This window comes from Zootoca vivipara, chromosome 8, assembly GCF_965207765.1.
Source record: "Zootoca vivipara chromosome 8, rZooViv2.hap1.1, whole genome shotgun sequence".
Taxonomy (NCBI): domain Eukaryota; kingdom Metazoa; phylum Chordata; class Lepidosauria; order Squamata; family Lacertidae; genus Zootoca; species Zootoca vivipara.
Genome location: NC_142591.1, coordinates 2,538,110 through 2,554,695, shown reverse-complemented (window position 1 = coordinate 2,554,695; position 16,586 = coordinate 2,538,110). Strand labels below are relative to the sequence as shown.

At 39.5% G+C, this 16,586-nt stretch overlaps 1 protein-coding gene across 5 annotated transcripts in view; it reads left to right on the top strand.

Annotated features, from left to right (window-relative positions):
* The window catches only part of CFAP61 (cilia and flagella associated protein 61), a 107,635-nt gene that overhangs the window by 4,034 nt on the left and 87,015 nt on the right, over positions 1-16,586 (top strand). For 4 of the 5 annotated variants that reach the window (XM_088675918.1, XM_088675917.1, XM_035101986.3 and 1 more), the window contains exons 2-8: positions 1,286-1,448; positions 1,535-1,685; positions 6,723-6,799; positions 8,534-8,601; positions 11,090-11,216; positions 12,323-12,455; positions 14,621-14,771. In XM_088675918.1, coding sequence (XP_088532044.1) covers positions 1,294-1,448; positions 1,535-1,685; positions 6,723-6,799; positions 8,534-8,601; positions 11,090-11,216; positions 12,323-12,455; positions 14,621-14,771 — 862 coding nt within the window. In that variant the 5' untranslated portion in view covers positions 1,286-1,293. Of the gene's footprint in view, positions 1-414; positions 643-1,285; positions 1,449-1,534; positions 1,686-6,722; positions 6,800-8,533; positions 8,602-11,089; positions 11,217-12,322; positions 12,456-14,620; positions 14,772-16,586 lie in introns of all 5 variants that reach the window. The other variant, XM_088675916.1, reaches the window with a different exon arrangement.

The following is a 16,586-nucleotide window of genomic DNA, read 5'->3' as shown; positions in this document are numbered from 1 at the left end:
GTTTATACTTTTACATCGTCCTAAGGATCTATTTTCCGTGTGCTGCTCTGCTTCGCCAGAAGTGGCTTTGTCATGCTGGCCACATGACCTGGAAGCTGTACGCCGGCTCCCTCGGCCAATAATGCGAGATTAGCGCCACAACCCCAGAGTCGGTCATGACTAGACCTAATGGTCAGGGGTCCCTTTACCTTTACCTAACACTCAGTAATACTCAATTATTATCAATGTCCTTCTCTATACCTGAATGTACTCGAGGCATGCCAGTTCTATGCACACTTCACTTCAAAATAATCTCCATTGAACACTGCCATTCCTAGAGCTCTGTAGTGGTGCTAAGGACAGTACATAACCTTACAAAACTAGGGATTCTGGAGGAGAAATTTGGTGGGATTCCTCTCCTGTCCTCTATTTCAGGTGAATTCACCTGATCCACACCACCTGGATAACAGACAGATCAGACAAATTCTTCATGGGAATCTACACACACCCTGAAGTTCTATGAGGTGCTCTGAGTGGAGTGCTCCCAAGACCATTTGTAGCTCTGTTTTCCACTCTTATCACAAGAACCTTGCTTCCTAGCTGCTCCAAGCAGCTTTTACCAAGATTATAAAAAATGTAAATGGCAGACTACGTTGTGAAAATGTAAGTGGGGGATGGGGGGATCTAGAGGTTTGTGTGATTTTTTTTTATTACCACACATTTATGCAGAAATGCGATGGAAGGGAATGAGGGGCTAACCATGCAAAAGGGAAACCGAACAGAATTAGACTGATCTGTCAATCTCAGTCATATTACTGGTTCCATATTTTTTGTTGGTGCTAGAAGAGGTTATTTCTCTGAGGTCTGTCACCTCAGTACTTCTTATCCTGATTCTGATTCTGAGTCTCACCCCAGACTGATCTGTCAATCTCTGTACAAAACGGTAACTCCCATTATTTAAATGTGACAGCTGACAAATACAAGAAGACTATGGTGGTGTTGTAGACCTGCTTTGTGAAAGCAGAGCAGTTATAGGAATATTGTAACATATATTAAGATGAAGCATAAATTACAAATTTCCCAATTCTAACCAAATAAACGTCAGTCTACAATTCTAAGTGAGCTTATTTCATTGTAAGTGTAGGTTTAATTCAAATACATCAGGGAAATATGACTAGTATCTGGCTGTTGAAATCATTTTATGTTTAAATTGTATGAATTCATTTTTGTGATTCTCAGTGATATGTTTTACTGTCAGTCATTTATTTGAAGAATAGGAAATATTTTCTTTTCTTTTTTGCTGCAGATTGCACAATGTCTTCACTGTCTCCTGCAACAGTATCATCTACACCATCTTCTGTCATATTCAGTGCTAGAAGAACAGAATCCCATGATATTCCTAATATTGTCCATCACATGAAATATAATACAGAAAGATTATTTGGCAGAATTAATGTCATCTATCTTTTGTGAGTAGCAGCACTGCAACCATTTATAGTGCATCTAATTTCCTGTTAGTTGTTTCGTTAACAAGAGTTAAATGTTTGTTTTACAGAGAAAAAGCCAATCTTGCGGTGACTTTAGTTAATCAGAAGAATGTAACTGTTGCTCATGCTGTCTTTCTGGACTATCCCAATTGGGATGTTGTTGATCAAGCCAATTGGGAACAGTACTTAGAACAAAATTATGTTCAAAACAAGTGTACGGTAAGGAACATTTCCCCCCCTTCAAAATGTTAATGATAAAGGTTTTACATATTGTGTGGGGTCATTGCAGAGAATAGACAAGGCCCACTTATACTGTGCACGCTTGAGCAAAGTAATTTTAATTGTCCTGTTCATGAAGGTAAATGTGGAAATGTACATAACACTAAGCCAAGCCACAGCTAATAATTAATGAGCAAGCGTGCTGCTCCACAGAGTGAAAATGCAGCCATTTCCCTCCTTTCCTGCTCCTGCTGTCCCCACAGTACATGGAGCTAAGCCATTATTTGGCTTAGCATTATGTGTGAATCGCAGTTTGTGGTTTGTCTTGTTCCAAGCAAACCGTAAGTAGTAAACACCAAATAAACTACAAGCCCAGATTCACACATAATGCTATGCATCACTTCTAATATCGTAGCAGCAGAACAGGGGATGAGTGAGGCAGTCTGGTTTTTGATCTCTATACCTGTACTGCTCATTTATGCTAAGCCATATTTTGGCTTAGTATTATGTGCAAACCAGGCCATTTTGCTTTGATTCGTTGCCTCTTTCCTGTGGATACCTGCTTGAATATATTGGAGAATAGCCACACTCCTCATAGGAAAGATGTACAGTACTGTATATTCCTGCGTATAAGACTACTTTTTAAAGCCAGGAAAATCTTCTCAAAAGTCGGGGGTCGTCTTATACGCCTGGTCGTCTTATACGCCAGAATACACGGTACTACAGTTTGAAGATAAGTGGAAATAAACATTTTCTTGATCATAGGCCAAAGGGGGTGGGATCGACAGAAGAGGCTTATTTTACACACCATCTCAAATCCTGTCTATTCTACTGATCATGTCAAAACCATCCTCCGTGCATGCTGGGCTCTAAATGGTAAAAGAATTTGGAAGGCTCCCTGAAGTAAATAGAAAAAGTTGTTGTTGTTGTTTAGTCGTGTCCGACTCTTGAGAGCCAGTGTGGTGTAGTGGTTAAGAGCGGTAGACTCGTAATCTGGGGAACCGGGTTCGCGTCTCCGCTCCTCCACATGCAGCTGCTGGGTGACCTTGGGCTAGTCACACTTCTTCAGCCCCACTAACCTCACATGGTGTATGTTGTGGGGGAGGAAGGGAAAGGAGATTGTTAGCTGCTTTGAGACTCCTTCGGGTAGTGATAAAGCGGGATATCAAATCCAAACTCCTCTTCTTCGTGACCCCATGGACCAGAGCACGCCAGGCACTCCTGTCTTCCACTGCCTCCTGCAGTTTGGTCAAACTCATGACTCATTTCCTTCAGAATGGATAGGTTGGATCTTCTTGCAGTCCATGGGACTCTCAAGAGTCTCCTCCAGCACCATAATTCAAAAGCATCAATTCTTCGGCGATCAGCTTTCTTTATGGTTCAGCTCTCACTTCCATACATCACTACTGGGAAAACCATAGCTTTAACTATACGGACGTTTGTTGGCAAGGTGATGTCTCTGCTTTTTAAGATGCTGTCTAGGTTTGTCATTGCTTTTCTCCAAAGAAGCAGCCGTCTTTTAATTTTGTGACTGCTGTCACCATCTGCAGTGATCAAGGAGCCCAAGAAAGTAAAATCTCTCACTGCCTCCATTTCTTCCCCTTATATTTGCCAGGAGGTGATGGGATCACCTCCTGGCAAATAGAGACTATCAAATGTAACTTTTGATGTAAATAGAGACTGTCAAATATAACTTTTCTTCATGCATTTTATATACTGTATCTCCTTTAGCAGCTACTTTTCCTAGAGTGTTGGTAGAGAGAGGAAGGTATAAGATAAGAAGAGAAAAACAACAAAAAGCCAAAGTAGGCAGCACCTGTATAATCTCCACTCAGCTTTCTTTGCCTGTTTGCAGGGAAACCTCCACAATTCTGAACAGAGCTGAATTTACACATTGATGTTACACTGTTCACATGAAACTGTTATCTAGCTAGCATGTGCTCCCTCCAGTTTAGCTGTTAGAAGCATATACATGTCTTCTAACATATATTCTCTCTGACACTATATATAGCCATCATAAGAGGAGCGGGTGGCGCTGTGGTCTCAACCACTGAGCCTCTTGGGCTTGCTGATCGGAAAGTCGTGACAGACTGAGCTCCCATTGCTCTGTCCCAGCTTCTGCCAACCTAGCAGTTCAAAAGCACACTAGTGCAAGTAGATAAATAGGTGGGAAGGTAAACTGTGTTTCCATGCGCTCTGGCACTCGTCATGGTGTCCCATTGTGCCAGAAGCGGTTTAGTCATGATGGCCGCATGACCTGGAAAACTCTCTGCAGACAAACGCCAGCTCCCTCAGCCTGAAAAGTGAGATGAGAACCGCAACCCAATAGTTGCCTCTGACTGGACTTAACTGTCCAGGGGTCCTTTACCTTTTTTTAATAGACATTGTATATTCATAGTAAACTGCTATAGTGCTTCTGGTCTTGTTCTGATCTACCACTTACTCCACTGTCCTGCAACTTCCATAACTGAACTGAGTGTGCATGCTCTAGCTTATCTGATCATGGGCCCAGAACATGCTTCTTTTTTGCCAATTATTTTTATTGATTTTCTTAATTATTACAATCAAACTGAATTAATTTCATTTAATACAATTTCTTTAAAACTAGTTTCCTACTCTCGTTACATGTGTGTGTGTGTGTGTGTGTGTGTGTATGTATGTATGTCCAAGATGTATCCCCATTGCTGCTGCACTTCTCTCTTAGACTCTAACTGATATCACTTCACTTGCCATTGGAATCAATTCATTCAGCTGCCCCCTTTATCGCTTTATTGTAGAACATGCTCTTGATCTGGTCTTTCCTGCTGAGCACTATGTTACAGTGGTTATGTTCCTACCTGTTGGCTCACTACCAGAGAGCATTGAGGGACTTAATATGTTGGGGGGTGTTATTGGGTTGTTGTTGTTGTTGCTGTTGTTTTGATTATGTATTTTGTGGTTTGATATTCTGATTTTATTCTGTGAACTGCCCTGAGACCTGCAGGTATAGGGTGGTATATAAATTCAATAAAATAAATAAACTTCTGCTTGGGTCCTTGGAAGTTGTGGCTATGGACCCCCACAGGGTTCCATTCTGTCCCCATATCTATATGACACCATGGGGAGACATCATCTGGGGTTTTGGAGTATGGTGTCACCAATGTGTTGATGATACCTTGCTCGCTCTCTCCATTCCACCTGAATCAGAAGAGGCTGTGCAAGTGATGGGCCATTGTGTGTGGCATTGACAGTGATGGGCTAGTCTAATTAAACTGAAATTGAATCCCGACAAGACTGCTATACTGATTCTCTGGTTCCAAAATTAGGCAGATGGCCTCTTCTGGATAGGGTTGCACTCCCCTTGAAGGAATAGGGGCATATCTTCAGGGTACTCCTGAATTCTAAGTTCTCTCTAGAGGCCCAGGTGGTTTAGTGGTGAACACTGTCATAAACCCAGCTCTGGCTTGTTCACTATATGTTTCTGTACCAGGGCAGTTTATCTACACTGGCTCCCAGTACATTTCCGAGCACAATTCAAGCTGTTGGTGCTGACCATTAAAGGCCTAAATGGCCTTGGCACTGTATACCTGAAGGAGCGTCTCTCCACCCCAATTGTTCAGCCCAGACACTGAGATCAAGCTCACTGTGAGAAGTGAAGTTAGAAGGAAACAGGCAGACAACCTTCTTAGCATTGGTGCCCACCCTGTGGAACGTCCTCCCATCAGATGTCAAGGAGATGAATTTCTGTGAGCTGTTGGGCCAATTCAAGGTGTTGGTGCTGATGTACAAGCCCTGAAAAGCTTGGGGCCCAAGTACTTAAAGGGATACCTATGCCAATAGCTGCCAAACCAAGTTTTTGAGATCAGTGAGGGAGTCCCTGCCTTTAGATATGACCCATGGCATAGCCTTGTCGGTTGCAGTTGCTCATCTGGAACTCTCATTGGGGAAGGTGTTTGCCTCCCATGTTGGCATTTTTAGGCATCAGTACATCCCAGCTTTGGAGAATGGAACCCAATGGCTGAGGGAAGGGTTAAACTTTTGCCTGAAGCTTCTCTCTTAAAAATGTTTGCCACTGCTTTGAATATATAAAATAATGCAGCCCTGGAAATAGTATATTAGTCATTAAAGGTCTAGCTCCACGTTAACCGTAGCCCTAAATCCAGTATCTCTTTAGAGTATGAGCTGTCCTCAGTGGAATAGCAGCAGGGGTCAGCAACCTTTTTCAGCCGTGGGATACCTCTATCAGGAGTTCTGAGTTTATTATGGCAGTCCTGTGGAAATTTAATCTGTAGCTATTTACAGTGGTACCACAGGTTAAGTACTTAATTGGTTGTGGAAGTTTGTACTTAACCTGAAGCAAACTTTCGCATTGAAAGTAATGGAAAGTGGATTAATCCGTTCCAGACTATGAAAACACCCCCTAAAACAGCAATTTAACTCGAATTTTACTGACTAACGAGACCATTGATCCATAAAATGAAGGCAATAATCAATGTACTGTACTATAAAATAAATAAGACAGTATTGTAGATGAAAAAATATTAACATTTACAGTGGTACCTCGGGTTAAGTACTTAATTACTTAATTCGCACCCCAAAAAGTACTTAACCCGAGCAGCTATAGCACGCATGTGCAAAGCGCCGATAGAGTGCTTCTGCGCATGCGCACATGGCAGAACCCGGAAGTAAACACTTCCTGGTCCATGGAGTACTTAACCTGAAAGTACTCAACCTGAAGCGTACTTAACCCAATGTATGACTGTATCTGCAAACCTATATTCACTTGCTTGAGAGCAAGTTCTTTGGAATCAATGGGCATACTTCTGTGTAGACACTCATAGGATTGCACTGTTATCTCTGCTAATGAACATAATTGATACTATTGTGCTTTAAATAGATGTTTTTAAATGACTTAATTCTGTAGCTAACTAATTATGTGACTATTTTGTTGCAGCATTTTGTACACATATTTTGCAAGATCAGTCCCTAAGTTGCTATTTTGCAGTTTATTTGATTGAATGGAAGTTGTGCTGAATTGTTTGTTTCTTTCATTCACAGCCTTTAAATACACTATTTCTGCATCTTTTTGTGACGACAGATGACTATGCTGTTGAATGTTGCCATGAAATTATGACGTAAGTTGATTTATATAGTGAAGTCTGTGGAGGTCCTGGTTGGTGTTTTAATTAAATAATAATTAAAGTGCTTAAATCCCGTTTTAGCTGGTAGCATGTATGTACAAATATTCACCGGATTGCAGGCAATGCTGTTTTCAGTCTGTATTTTCAAGTTTTACTGTTACAAGGAGAGTCTTGGTTATGTAAATAGATAACTTCCACATTACCTATTTTAGTTCTCACAAGCATAACAACCTTCCTAGTGACAGACGAAAATATCTATGTGAATTAGCCATTGGTTCCAAGTATTTGCACAAACTTTGAGGTATTGATTCACATGCTGTGTGCGTGTGTCATAGAGACAGACAGAAAGAACGTTGAATTTTGTATGTGGTACTTGATCATGTGATATTTGATTTATTTTGTCTTTTGCTTAGCTAGCCAGTTTTTGTGCAGATTGAACAGAAATTACAAGAAAAATACAGTCTGAATTTTCCAAATAGAGGACAAAATCAGACTTATTTATGAAAAATAACATGTTAGGTTAGCTTTGGAAACATTTATTAGAATGAAAATATATAAATGTTTACTGTGCTTCATCATGTAGTACAGCTTGCAGTTAATTCTTTCAATCCCTTATCAAGTATACTGACTCAGTCTTTAATAGGATGAAGCAGAAAAAGTACCACTTTTTTCAGTAGGCTGTGGGTCAGTTTCCTATGGAATATTAAAAGTGTGTTTGGTAGAACTCATTGATCCAGTTAGATAACCTTGGCCTGAAATCAGGATAAGGCTGAATTACATAATACCTCTTCTGCTTCCTATAGCTCATACCTCAGTTTAATAAGAAACCTGCAGATTTAACCTGAATGATTAAGCATAATTTATTTGCTTCAGCCTGAGATCAGGTTGGTTTTCTGCAAGCTCTCATTTAGCCTTAAAATAAATTGTCTCTGGAATTTCCCCATCATTTTATGTGGTACAGCTTCTCCTTTTGTAAAAATGCCTTCCTGTTTTACTATATCTTATTGCCCATCTTATTTAACAGAGAAAATAAGTGGTTAAACCACTGAGCCTAGGGCTTGCTGATCAGAAGGTCGGCGGTTCGAATCCCTGTGACGGGGTGAGCTCCCGTTGCTTGGTCCCAGCTCCTGCCAACCTAGCAGTTCGAAAGCACGTCAAAATGCAAGTAGATAAATAGGAACCGCTACAGCGGGAAGGTAAACGGCGTTTCCATATGCTGCTCTGGTTTGCCAGAAGCGGCTTTGTCATGCTGGCCACATGACCTGGAAGCTACCCTGTTTCTCATATTTTAAGACATACCCATAAAATAAGCCATAGCAGGATTTTAAGCATTCAAGGAATATAAGCCATACCCCGAAAATGAGACATAGTGATAGGCGCAGCAGCAATGCCAGCCGTGGCAGGAGGAGGAGGAAAAAAATAAGACATCCCTTGAAAATAAGCCATAGTGGTTTTTTTTGAGGAAAAAATAAATATAAGACATGTCTTATAATATGAGAAACACGGTATACGCCGGCTCCCTCGGCCAATAATGCGAGATGAGCGCGCAACCCCAGAGTCGGTCACGACTGGACCTAATGGTCAGGGGTCCCTTTACCTTTACCTTTATTGCCCATCTTATTTAACAGAGAAATTTCAAACACAATAACCAATATTTGAGTGCAAAATAAATGTTTTTCAGAGCTAAAACAAAAGCTATTACTATATATAATTCTCTTTTTTATTCAGGACTGTTTTTAAAACTATCCCCGAGCTGCATTTCATACTTCTCTTTGTACCATATGAGGAGGATTTAGGTAAGACATGTTGAAGTCCTAAAACATTTAGGGAGCTGGTGGTATGGTTTCTCTTGAATACGGTAGTTGTGCTTCAAGCAGAGGTGTAGTTTTTTGCCAGATCACCTAAGGCCTAAACTGCATATAATGTTGTTATTTTCCCAAACATGTTTCTCACCCCCAAGGGACAGCATCTATGGGAGGGATGGTCGGCTGGGGGAGGGGACTTCTTAATCTTTTTCCAACCTCTTGTTCATTTAGTAAAAATTAAAATTAAACCATCCCCCGGTTTTTCTGAGGGGAGGAAAAAATATGATGATCAATGGATCCATTATTAAAATGAAATAAAATGATACATATCAACAAGTAACTTGTAGTTGGCCTTCAAACTGCATAAGTGTGCACAGCTTGCATTTGTAATAAATAAAGATTTTTTTAAAAAAATTAAAAAGTGTGCATTGTTTTTTTATTTTTACAATTTTACTTCCCTAAAAGTCCTGTAATATGGGCTCCTCCAGTACACTCCTGGATGTAATGCAAAAGCTCACCAGCAAACCCATGTTCCTGTGCCTTAGATGGCTCTCAATATTGGTACAAGAGGAAGCAAATAGTGTGTCTTACTATCCTAGTTCTTCAGCTTGAACTCCAGATCCTATATTTTACTTGGTACCAATATAAACAATTATGGAAAACTACTTGTCAATAGCTCACTGGAAGGACAGATCGTGAAGCTGAGGCTCCAATACTTTGGCCACCTCATGAGAAAAGAAGACTCCCTGGAAAAGACCCTGATGCACAAGGAGAAGGAGACGACAGAGGATGAGATGGTTGGACAGTGTTCTCGAAGCTACCAACATGAGTCTGACCAAACTGCAGGAGGCAGTGGAAGACAGGAGTGCCTGGAGTGCTCTGGTCCAGCTATAAGAAGCTGGTGATCTGAGCCACAGTCAGCTCCAGGTCTTGTTCTTGCTGACTGTATAGAGCTTCTCCATCTTTTGCTGCAGAGAATATAATCAATCTGATTTTGATGCTGCCCATCTGGTGATGTCCATGTGTAGAGTCATCTTTTGTGTTTTTGGAAAAGAGTGTTTGTGATGACCAGCTTGTTCTCTTGACAGAACTCTATTAGCCTTTGCCCTGCTTCGTTTTGAACGCCAAGGCCAAACTTGCCATTACTTTAGCATTCCAATCCCCCATAAGGAGAAGAACATCCTTCTTTGGTGTCATTTCTAGAAGGTGTTGTAAGTCTTCATAGAATTGGTCAATTTCACTTTCTTCAGCACCGGTAGTTGGTGCATAAACTTGGATTACTGTGATGTTTAAAGGTCTGCCTTGGATTCTTATCGAGATCATTCTATCATTTTTGAGATTGCATCCCATTACAGCTTTAGCCACTCTTTTGTTGACTATGAGGGCCACTCCATTTCTTCTATGGGATTCTTGCCCACAGTAGTAGATATGATGGTCATCCAAACTGAATTCGCCCATTCCCATCCATTTTAGTTCACTGATGCCCAGGATGTCAATATTTATTCTTGCCATCTCATTTTTGACCACCTCCAGCTTACCATGGTTCATGGTTCTTACATTCCAGATTCCTATGCAATATTTTTCTTTACAGCATTGGACTTTCCTTTCGCTTCCAGGCATATCCGCAACTGAGCGACCTTTCGGCTTTGGCCTAGCCACTTCATCAGCTCTGAATCTACTTGTACTTGTCCTCCGCTCTTCCTCAGTAGCATGTTGGACTCCTTCCGACCTGAGGGGCTCATCTTCCAGCGTCATAACTTTTATATGCCTGTTGTCTTTGCCCATGGAGTTTTCTTGGCAGGGATACTGGAGTAGCTTGCCAGTTCCTTCTCCAGGTGGATCACGTTTAGTCAAAACTCTCAACTATGACCTGTCCATCTTGGGTGGCCCTGCATGGCATAGCTCATAGCTTCTCTGAGTTATTCAAGCCTCTTCGCCACGACAAGGCATTGATCCATGAAGGAGCTATACTGGATAATACCTGCCAAAAGTTGAGAAAAACAATGAACTAGTAAAATATTTTATATTAAGAGCATTTGGAAAATATACCATGATTAAATGACAACAGCAGGTCTAGCATATACTAGATATGGAAACACCTGTGTGCTGATTAAGACAAGTCAAAATTTATAGAATTCTTCTGTCCTCTCTGACATCAACATTTAATATAAAAGTATTGGCTTGGGTTTGAGCTCATCTTTTGTTCAAAAGCTCTTGGTAGTTATTCATTTTATACTGAATGAATAAAAAAGTATAATGAGGAAAAACTGAGACACTAACAAGAATCATCCAGCCTATCTTGGTTCATAACCCTTATTTCACTTTAGGTATGTGATGTCTCTCTTTATTAAAAATGTTCAACTAACAGCAAGATTTGTACCAGAAACCAAAAACATTGCTTACTGAAGCATGTTTACTAGTGGCTGAAGATATTTAGTGCAAATCATGAATCATTTTCAGAATATTTTATTGTCTTCAGGCAAAGACTTAGCACCTGCTTTTTCACCAGTGGAGAGCATAGCAGGTTCAACGTGGGATTCCGACTGTAATCTATATGTGACACACAGGCACCAATATTGTCCCCAGCTGTATGTCCGCTGTGCCAGGTAACAGTTATACATTATTGTGTGATTTTTGTGATAGTTACCTACCTGCTCCCTTTTTCATTTGTAGCCTCACAAATTCTAAGTCAGTCATTTTCATATCTACCTTTCGTTCCTTTCCAAGTTTTAGCTTGGTCAATAATTTATATGGTTATGAGTTGGCTAATTATCTGTTCTATTCATGACGTATTTCCCTATGTTTAAATACTATGTGGAATATTTTTCTATATTGCAAAGAAATTCTGTATTACATAAGCAAAGAAAGCAGTGATATTTCAGAGTTCTCATTCTCCAGCAATTTCTAAATGCTGGAACTTCCTGTGGCCTAGTTCTCACTTGGGCAGTCTTTTTGTGTCTGAGCTCCAGCACTTTATTCTTCAGATGAGGGTGCACATGACTGAATGTTCTACCACATAAAAAAAACACCCTTCTATATGTATAAAACTAAGTGTGAGGGAGAATCATTCTAGTTTCTAGTGTTTTTAGCTGGTTGCTTTTGTATGGAGGAACAGGGTCAATTGAACTCCCACCTGCCATTTGAAGTATACTGTCCTGGTTCATCTGATATGGTAAGCCAACCTATGGCTTATAGGGAGCACAAAATATGCAGGCTGCTGGCTCACAGTTGCTTTGCTCCTCGCTGGTTCTTTTTGTTCCCACACTGCACTGAACTAAGCCAAGGTTTTTCTTGTGAACCAGTCCGCTTAAAATCACTGACCACTGGTCCTGTTAGCTAGGGATAATGGGAGTTGTAGTCCCAAAACATCTGGAGGGCTGAGTTTGCCTATGCCTGGTTTTTTGGTTGTTTTTTTGTTGTTTTTTAATGCTGCAGTGCTGAAACGCAAACTGAAATTTGTTGGTATGTGGTAAGCTTTGGCTCAAATGAAGTCATTCTGCTGGATGCAAGGGCCATTTCACAAGTGCACTGAAATATCAAATTAACTGGAATATATTTCAAGGTCATCTACTCTCATCCTGGTTTTAAGAAGATCCTCTGTACATTGGACATCTTACACATGATTTATTTATTTATTTTGCAAACTTTGTCTTCTGCAAAGTAAAATGTAGATTGTTTCCAGACATTCTTAAACAAGTCATCTCATCTGTAGAGTGGAAGACCATGATGATCTCACCCCTATCTTTGCACGCCACAATGATACCCTGAGAAAAACCTATGGAGATTACTTCCTTGCTGAACTGATAGAAGCACAAGATGAAGAAAATCGTGCTGTAGTTTGTGAGGTGAGTCATAATCTTATTACAAAATAACTGCTGGTCTACTGCTTTTTGCCTTTTTGATGGTTACTGTATGTGCCAATATGTACCTACTGTATGTGCCAATATCTCAGGTATTTGGATTAATTTCCAAATACCTGAGAAAACAATAGGGGTCCCTTTACCTTTACCTTTAAGGATCTAGTACTTCCAGGGGGAAAGGGACTTCCCTCTTGGTGAATCATCTTCAGGGCTTTGCCTGCTGCTCTTGAATCAATGCAGCAATTAATTATCAGTAAGTAAAGAATTAAGGAAATGGCAGAGTATAGCTGTGAAACTTTTTGCAAGCAAAAATAAAATACTAGCCAGTGGTATGTCAATTTTAGTCATACATTGTGTATCTATCCATTTATCTGTTTTTAAGGGAGTTGCATCACCATGTGTTCAAGTGTTAAGAGTTCATAGCCCTATTTATTTTTGAGTGCAAAGAAGGTTCATCAGTCTCAATGTTGAAAAACTCCTTAGTTTTAATGACACCAGTGTAGCTTGCTTACAGCTTGATTTCAATTAATCATTTAGCAGAGTAAAACACTTGTTCAAAGCTTATCTTATAAATATTGCATCCTTGTCTGGCAATTACCAATACAAAGCCAAGAAAATCCTTCAGAGGTTCATCAGTGCTGCTCCAGCTTGGAAAAGCACTGCCATGTGGGCCAAGACAGAAGTCAGTTTGCCCTCCAAAGAATGAAGCTGGCAGGTTCTTTCACATATGGCAGATGGATTGTTTAATCAGCTTCAGCTGAGCCTTGGGCCTAAAATTACATTGGAGCCAAGCAACTGCAGGGCTCCAGCTTTGTTCAGCTAAGCAAACAAATCATCAAGGGGGGAAGGGGAACTATATGTGTTTTTATTTTTATTGAAGTGTTGATGCCAGCTGTGTCAATTCAGTCCTTTAGAAAAATATTGGTTTAGGACCTAGACGAAAAGTTGAACCACTTGGAGAGCTATTTTTGTCTAATACTCTTGGTCAAACAATTGCATGATGCTAAATGACAGGGCCTTTTTCCTTGGTGCTATGACTTCTGTGGGTAACAAAGGGCCAAACAAGATGTAGCACTAAACACGAAGTCACACTAGTTAAGGCAGGCAGCCCTGCTTTTCATTGGAAACACAGAATACAGAGAAGGGGAGTTTACTCTCTTTCTTCCCAGGTGCAGTGCCAATGAAAATTGTCCCATTGAAAATTAGTCCTGGGAGAGAAAGGTGAGGGATGGTTCCCCACACTTGCTCTAAAGTTTAATTTTACAAATTTTGACTGGGAAGATCCTAAGCATATTTATCAAGGAGATCTTCTGAATAAACATGCTTAGGATTCATCCAAGTATCTTTTTTTGTTTGTATTTTTTAATTTCCCAAGTTCTTATTAACCATGTTTCTGTTGTAATGGGATCTTTTTCAGTCTTGACAAATGGCCATTCAGTAAACTGTTATTAAATAGATTGTAATTTCTACCGCTTTGAGGTGTCCATAAAATACAATCAGGAGGTCTTTGGGCATTTCCTATCCAGGAGTATTTATTTCTGCCAAGACCGTTGGAGAGAGAGGTTTGGAAGAGAGATTCTTTACTCTCACATAGCAGGGTTAGCACAGTGGCAGTTCCAAGCACATTAAAACATGATTAATTCATATCTGTCCTCAGCTACTTTTAAGCAAACATTCCCCATGAAAATAATATTCTAATTTCAATGATTTCACATTGCATTTGGCATTGCATATTAACAAATACACTTCTCTAATAAATTCTATATTATAATACATTGCTCGGTTTGCTGTTAAAATTTCACCACAATAAATAGATATTTCTTGTAAATATTTCTATTTAAGATATTCTCTGCCAGACATGCTTTAGCTGTGTTATATGAGAGAGCATTCTTTAGGGCACATTGAATTAGATTGGCCAATGGTTTCCCTCGGTGCTTTTTTTCCTAAAAAAAAGTTAGGGGTACTCTCATTTTCCTACTTATATTGAAATACTGCCCCTCAATGAGGCCAAACGTAGATCCATAAAATGTTTAGGGTTATGCATACCATACCCCTGTATCCCCCCAAGAAAAAAGCACTAGTGTTCCTTCTTAGCTTTTGAAATACTTTTTTAAAAAAAGATTGACATCTGTTCAATTATCATGTTTCAGGATGATGGCAAAGCAGTGGGCTTCATGAGTATATGCTCTGAAGTGAGTATACAGTTGCTTCATGACTGTTTTGACTTGGGTCCCTTCCACGGACTATGTAAACCACACCCAGATGACATTCTTAAGCCACCACGGAAGCCAAGTGAGACAGGTAAAAATGCAATGCTTTGTACAGTTTAATTAACTGCATTGGTTTAAATATTGTTAAACCCTCAGATGAGAGACAAGGGAAGTAGGTGGTATTTACGGTATATGAGAAACTCATTTTTGTAGTAGATTTCCCCCTCTTTTCTTGTTCAGAGAAGAAAGGAAATAGGTGAAATTGCCCAGTCTGTTAGGTTAGAGAAAGTGGTTTCTATACCTAGCCCCCAGGTGAGAGTCTGCTATTACAGATAGAATCCTACCCCTCTCCACTGCTGTCTCCAATGAGAAACAAGGGGGAGTACTTAGTATGAATGTTTTCCATGGGCGTTAGAATGTCACAAGGGTTAATATCTTCACCAAAGTCCGAGGCAAAAAATATTCAAACTTAGTGAGTTTGAACGTTGTTAACTTGTAACTGAAAGATAATGACATGCATGAGCCTGGGGAAAATGCATTATCAGTAGGGGCTTTAACTGAGCTCTTGCAAGTAAATGTACTGCTTCCAAAACCTGCTTTTTGTGGTTACGGTATTGTGTGTAACTTTGAAATGTGTTTAAATTAACCCATGTAAAAATTTACACCAGCAGGGGATGCTACCATTATGTTTTGCGCTTGGTTTGACAAATGCTGTTTCATAAGTTTGCTTTTACAAATAATTATGTTTTCATGCAGCTTTAATAAATAAGGGTTTTGAGCTGATTAGGTTGAAAATGATTGTATATTTTCTCTCTCTGAAAATGTAATAATAAAAAACATTTTTTAAGCCATCTTGATATAAGTGGTATATTTCACAATAATTATAGTAATTTGGTTGTTGCTGTATCTGGAATTAGAAATTAGTACCGTAGTTACAGCATTTCTAACAGAGGATGAATTATTCTGTTGTAGGTTTCACATTGAATTGACTTTTTCAGCCAACCTGGTGATTTTCACCTCCAGTATTAATTCATCTCTTCCTATTACATTGTTTAAGGACTTTTTAAAAATTATAGTTAAAATAAAGGTTATGGTCCGCCAATATTTATTCTTGGCATATCTAAATCACAGTAATAATGCAGTAATTAAACTGATGCTGGTGAATTATAAGCATCTTTAAAGGAAGTTCTGAAGCTCTAATTAATTTGCATGTAAAATGTATCCCTATTAGATTAAAAAATATTTTTTGGCAGTTAAGTATGCTAATTACTTGTTCACCCAAAATAGTTAGAATATGTTGTGCTGAGAGCATCCTTAATTATTCCATGTGGGGTAAGCTTGTTTTTTTACTGTTAGTGTTTTTCATTATCTGTTCATGTTTCCAACCCCTAAGACTGCAGTTGAAACCACATTTACTTGAGAATAAGCCTCATTGAATTCAATAGGACTTGCTTTTGAATTCTTGCAGCCTAAGTGTGTAGGATATGAGGTTTATGAACATACCCTTTAATTCTCTACCTTGGGAAGGATTTACTCTGGCCCTCATATGTTGTGAATTTGCTGTCATTTTGCTTTGCTTACAAATTTCTCTGTGTCACTTAAATGATCTGTACAGTATTTTGTTTTAAGATGTTCACAGCTTTGAGGCATTTGTGGTTTAAAAGCAATATATAAATAAATGCGAATAATGTATCATAACAGTATCTTACTTGTGCAGGCAATCTTAGTTGTGCAGGCAATAACAGACTCTCAAGTCCCATTAGTTTTTCTGGAATGTACATGTATTATTCCCAGATGTCCGTTTGGGAAACCAATGAAGAAATTTATTGCAGTATCAGTCAAGGCAGTCAAGGAGATCCAAAATAGCAAATACTCTTCAATCACCAAATCTTCACTACAAAATAAA